Source organism: Pseudonaja textilis, chromosome 14 (genome assembly GCF_049901715.1).
Source record: "Pseudonaja textilis isolate UNSWEBS1 chromosome 14, rPseTex1.2, whole genome shotgun sequence".
NCBI lineage: Eukaryota > Metazoa > Chordata > Lepidosauria > Squamata > Elapidae > Pseudonaja > Pseudonaja textilis.
Window position 1 is genome coordinate 13,318,720 of NC_142003.1, and position 6,000 is coordinate 13,324,719.

The 6,000-nt window shown below is 50.5% G+C and overlaps 1 protein-coding gene across 2 annotated transcripts in view; it reads left to right on the forward strand.

Moving 5' to 3' along the window:
- The window catches only part of RBBP6 (RB binding protein 6, ubiquitin ligase), a 29,644-nt gene extending 23,644 nt beyond the window's left edge, over positions 1-6,000 (forward strand). For both annotated transcript variants that reach the window (XM_026704059.2, XM_026704060.2), the window contains 2 exons: positions 1,333-3,081; positions 4,038-6,000. In XM_026704059.2, coding sequence (XP_026559844.1) covers positions 1,333-3,081; positions 4,038-5,580 — 3,292 coding nt within the window. In that variant the 3' untranslated portion in view covers positions 5,581-6,000. The remainder of the gene's footprint in view (positions 1-1,332; positions 3,082-4,037) is intronic.

Consider the following 6,000-nt stretch of genomic DNA (forward strand, 5'->3'; position numbering starts at 1 on the left):
AACAATACCAACAGCTTTCTGCCCCAGCCTAGGGAAGCAAGGTTCCACGCCCCACTGGACAGACCAAGTGACTATGTTCCTATTCCTGCACTGAGCAGGGTACTTAGGCCGGCCATCTCTGCTGGTATTGAGGAGCTGGTGGTGAGAACAGGCATCTCCAATTGCCTGCCACCCCGTCTTCCTTGCCCTTCCAGCTGACAGGTGGGGAGGCAAGGTAAGGTCAGGACCGCTCTGGCCTCCGTGTGCTCCTCAGCCACTTCTCAGGGAACAGCTCCCTCGGGAAAGGAGGTAGGAAGCAAGCACAAGACGTTGCATGCCCTTCTTGTCCCAAGAACAAGGATGCACTCCTGGTGGGCCTCTTGCTTGCTGCCACCTGTGCCCAGAGATAAATCATGGCTGCTGCACTCTCTGCCAGCATCCTGGGCTCTCCTCACTGCCGCCCAGGAGGTGCACCTAGCCCAACCCCACCTGTCCCCTTCATAGACATGGGCTGTTTCCGCTGCTAGGAATCCCCAAGGGCTGCTCCTGCACTCTTCCCCCAAGCAGGTCTCTTTCCAACACAGCCCTTGGAGGCCTAACCCCTAATCCCCTTGATTCTGTATTAATTATAGCGGGAAAACATCAATTGGTGATGGCTTATTTTCTGGGGGATAAAAAGTGTTTGTGCAATCAAGTTCTAGCCTGCTTTCTATTAAAAGTAACCTGAGAAGTTATAACCCATGCCAAGTTTAAAACAATGGATTGTTTTCCTTTAAAGCAAGCTAGCAGTGTCATTTCTCGAGAAATGCAACTCAGTTGAGTGGCATTCACCCAAATTGTCCTGGGGCCTCTCAGATATTTTGGGCCGTTTCTCTGGCCTGTTTCTGAGGAACTGAAGCAAAGGTTGTCTGTCCTCCAGGTGTGCAGCGAAGTGGCTTGAGAGCCTGGCCTTGCAGGCAACCCAGCTCTAGAATATTCATAGCGGTTCTGCACAGAGATTAGGAATCCAGTTTGTACACACGCACAGGTGTCCTCTCAAACAGTTTTAGACCCTTTGCAAGAGTACTAGACAAAACATTTGTTAATTATCTAGCTGATATCCAGCCACAGCCTAGGGAACTGCTGGAGTAGACATTCGGTGAACTCTTTCTGAAAGTTTCAGGATCTTTTCTAAAAGCTGGAAAAGTCCTCTGGGTCCACTCAAAGTATTATTAACCAGTTTTTGAATTGTATATGGCGAATGTCAATATTTTTTAAAAAAATACTGCAGAATTCTCTTGTCTCTGTGATGCAAGGTAATTTTTACAGAGATCCAGAAGCTACAGTTAAACATTTCTTTTCATTGTGTTCCAGGTCCAAATCGCCATATAGTGCATCTTCCTACTCAAGAAGTTCCTACACTTACTCCAAGTCAAGATCTGGCTCGTCCCGCTCTCGCTCGTACTCTCGGTCCTTTAGCCGCTCCCATTCTCGCTCCTACTCAAGGTCTCCCCCCTACGGCCGGAGGGGCAGAGGCAAGAGCCGGAATTACCGCTCCAGGTCAAGATCCCACGGATATCATCGATCAAGATCTAGGTCACCCCCCTACAGAAGGTACCATTCTCGGTCAAGATCTCCAGCATACAGAGGCCAGTCCCCGAATAAGCGGCCCGTTCCTCAGGGAGAAGGAGAACGGGAGTATTTTGGTCGCTACCGAGAAATCCCAGTTTATGACATGAAAGCATATTATGGGAGATCTGTGGATATGAGAGACCCCTTTGAGAAGGAGAGATTCCGTGACTGGGGGGAGAGCTACAGAGAATGGTATGAAAAATACTTTAAGGGCTTCCCAGCTGGAGCCCAACCCAGACCTTTGCTCAACAGAGAGAACTTCTCCCCAGAACGATTTGGCCCCCCTGGACCAAGGAGAGAGAATTCCCCTTACATTCGGGGTCGCAGAGACGATTATCCTGGAGGGCTCGGGCATCGGAACCGAAATCTAGGCGGCGGCGGCGGCTACTCTGAAAAGCTGCCAGGAAGAGAGGGCCACAATATGAAAGACATGACCAAACTGAAGGACAAAGAAATGGACAATCCTCCAGGGGATGCAAAAGGGAATCGACACAAGAAACACCGGAAAAGACGGAGGGGAGAAGAAGGTGACGGTTTCCCCAGCACTGACTTGTTGGAGGGCTCACGGAAGCCTGCTTCTGGCGAAGAGGGCAGACCGGACTCCCTTTTTGTGCCCACGAGCCGGGACGATGCCACTCCTGTCCGGGACGAGCCAATGGAAGCGGATTCAGTTGCCTTTAAACCCATCTCTGATAAGGAGAGGAAAGAGAAGCCGAAGGGAAGGGTGGAAAAGACGAAGCAGAAAACCTCCGAAGGGGCTGCCACTACCAAGAAGGAGGTGCAAGTCAAACCGGCTAAAGCAGCATCTCAAGAGAAGGCAGAGGCTGACCGTGAAAGATCCCCACGGGCTGAACCTCCTGCCAAAAAGGTGAAGGAGGAGTTGCCAAAGGCTGATGGTCCCAAACCTTCCTCCCAGAAGGACGAGAAGCCTCCCAGTGCTCCCCGTAAAGTCCACCCTCGAGGCACAAAAGAGCACCCAGAGACGAAGTCCACCAAGGAGGAGAAGGCCAAGAAGGAGCATCCCAAGGAGACCAAGCAAGAGAAGCCGTCCAGCAAGGAGGAAAAGTCCAAGAAACCCGTTGACAAAACCAAACCAGTAGATGCCAAACCTGAAAAGAAGAAGAGAAAAATGGAGGACAAAGTGGAGAAGGAGCCTGAAGCCACATCGCTAAAAGCTTCCAAGCCAGAAGTCGCAGAATCGAAGCCATTGCCAAAGGGGAAGAATGACCCAGAAGCAGAGAAAACAGAGAGCACCCCTGAGAAGGACAAAGCTGTTTTACCAGCTGTTCCTGCAAAGAAGATTAAGCTGAACCGAGAAACGGGCAAAAAGATCGCCAGTGCTGACAACGTCCCTCCGGTGAAAGAAGCCTCAGCCGAGAAGCCTGAGTCGGCGGTGGCGAGCAAAGCGAAGCAAGACAAAGCCAAGGGGAAGCTGAGGAGAAAAGCGGCGGCTGCTGATGGATCGGGTTCCACGCTGGTCGATTACACCAGGTACTGTGAGTTACGGGGAGGGCGCAATGGTGGTTCCTGCCCACGACTTGTTAAACCGTCCACAGCGCTTCCGTTAAGCTCCCTCACATCCTTTTGTTAATAGTTCTGAATTCTTCTGATGGGGCTGAATCCCTTCCCTGGTAAACCCTCAGTTAGTTGTCCTTTCCTCCCAATCCATGTAGTCCAGAGGTGACCATGGCCTGTTCCTTCATGACTCTCTGGGATCTTGGGGTTGTTTCGGTTGGTTTTTTTTTTTTTTTTTTGCCTATAGGTATCTTTCCCTTGTATTCCTGAGAAAAAAACAACAATAACAATAATGTGAATTATATTGGGCTTGCCCTGGAGGCAAGGAATGGTTGCCTGGAATTTTGACAGTTTTTTCTCAGAACCGTAAGATGCAGATTTTTAATATTAGTTTAACAAGTCACATTTTGCTCCTCTAAAGTTAGAACAGTTGAAGATGAAATCAGGCCATTTTATAGAATAAACTTATTCTTTAACAAAATTTAAAGCATATGGTAGTTACCAGGACATTTCCTTATGTTGGGCCAAGGGTCTTCAAACGTGGCAAGTTTAAGAGTTGGTGGACTTCAACTCCCAGAATTCCTGAACTAACATGACTGGAGGAGGAGTTCTGGGAGTTCAAGTCCTCAGCTGTCACGTTTGAAGACCCCTGGTCTACACACTACACCAGAGGTCTCCAAACTTGGCAACTTTAAGACTTGCGGACTTCAACTCCAAGAATTGCTGAGCTATCATGACTGGAGGAAGAATTCTGGGAGTTAAAATCCACGCGTCTTAAAGCTGTCAAGTTTGAAGACCGCTGTGTTAGGCCTTTAGACAAATGTCTTTTTGGCGAGACAGGGAAACTCATATTCCCACTGCAAAATTAGGAGTTGAAATTACACACTTTGATATTGCCCACAATAAACCTTTCTTGTTTCTTGCCTCCTCAGTACAAGCTCTGCTGGAGGCAGTCCAGTGAAGAAGCTGGAAGATAAAGTAGACACCAAGCGCACCGTCATCAAGACTCTGGAAGAATACAACAACGACATTACTGCCCCTGCTGAAGATGTCATCATCATGATCCAGGTTCCCCAGTCCAAGTGGGACAAAGATGATTTCGACTCTGAGGAAGAAGAAGAGAATGTTAAGTCTGCACAAGTCCCGTCTGCCATTGGGAAGCCGGCCAGCGTCATCAAGACTGTCAACACAAAGCTGCCCACTCCTGTCAAACAGAACGAGAAGGACCCTGAACCCACAGAGAGAAATCCAAGAGCCACAAAGGAACCTGGCCGTGAAACTTCGCAGCCTGACCCCAAAACCTCCAAAACGGCAGCATCCAATGAGAAGGGGAAGGCCAAAGACCGGGACCACACTGCCTCTGACCGAGACCCTTCTGAGAAAAGAAAGGGTGGAGCTCAGCCAGAGAAGGACCGTTCAGAGCGCGGGACAGAGCAAGGAAATGCCAAGGGTGGGTCTTCTCACTCCTCCCGGGACAGCAGATCTTCAGACAAACATGACTCTGCCCACGGATCTGGCCCAAAGGACTTTACTCCTAGCCGAGAGAAGAAGTCAGACGGGGACAGCAGCAGAGACCACTCCAGCTCCAAGCGCAGAGAGGAACGGAGTGGGCTCACGCGAAAGAAAGCGTCACCTTCACGGACCCGGGAACCGGCCCCCTCCGCGTCCAAGAGCAAGACCAGGGAGGAGCGAGCGGAGCAGCCCAAGAAGGAGAGCTGGGACTCCAAGCGGAGCAGCTACAGCCCATCCAGGGACCGCAGGCAGAACGACCCCAAGAACGCCTACGACTCCAGGCGTCCAGCAGAACAGCCCAAGGCCCAAGAGAAGGGCTCGGGCAAGGAGAGGGAGAAGCAGCGGCCATCCTCGGAGGCCTGGAGCAATAAAGAGAGGGGGGCATCTGGAAGCAAGTCTACATTCAGGCGGGGCTCCCCAGAAGCCAAGGAGCAAGGAGCTCCGCAGAACGACAAGAACGCCGCCAAGCCACGACCTCAGCTGAGCCACACGTCCCGGCTCTCTTCGGACCCAACGCGGGAGACGGACGAGGCAGCTTTTGTCCCAGACTACAACGAAAGCGACAGCGACAGCAACGGTTCAACAAAACAGGACAACTCCCCAGGGAAAAAAACCAGAGACGGGAAGGAGAAGCCAAAAGAGGCTGCAGCCCCCACTGCCCTGGCTCCCCAGCCCAGCCGGAGCCAGAGCCCCAGCAGCCCCAGTGCCAGCCCCTCAGGGAGCCAAGGCCGGAGCCGCAGCAGCAGCGCCAGCTCTGTGGACAGTCAGGATAGCAAAAAGAAGAGGAAGAAGAAGGACAAGAAGAAGCACAAGAAACACAAGAAGCACAAGAAGCATAAGAAACACCCTGGCACCGAGTCGGAAGCCGAGAAGAGCCAAAAACATAAACACAAGAAGAAGAAGTCGAAGAAGAGCAAGGAGAAGGAGAAGGAGAACCCCAAAGCAAAACCTGTCCCGGTCTAGGGGGCAGGACAGACTCAGCCACCGGGATGGCATTTTGTCCTCATGTAAAGTTACAAGAGCCTTGTAAATAGAGCTACAACAGGCCCCGTGCTGCACTTACCGAATTGCTGCTTGATTTGATTTTTACATCAGAGCTTTATAAAGTGAACATTTTGTACAGATTTGTGAGTTGTGACGATGTAATATGGGAGGAGGAGGAGGGTGGGTAAGTTTTCTTTTAATTTGGGGGGCATTTTATTTCTATCCACCGTTACCTTAGTTTGGGTGGAGTTGACTGTACTGTGAAAAAAAATTCACACTTTTTTTAATTGCCTGTCAAGATGAGTAAAAGGGCTGAGATCTGTTTAAAATATCAGCTGGAGGGATTCATTACAGCCCTGTTCTGTTACTTTTGGATGATAAATAAAAAAGTTCATTGAA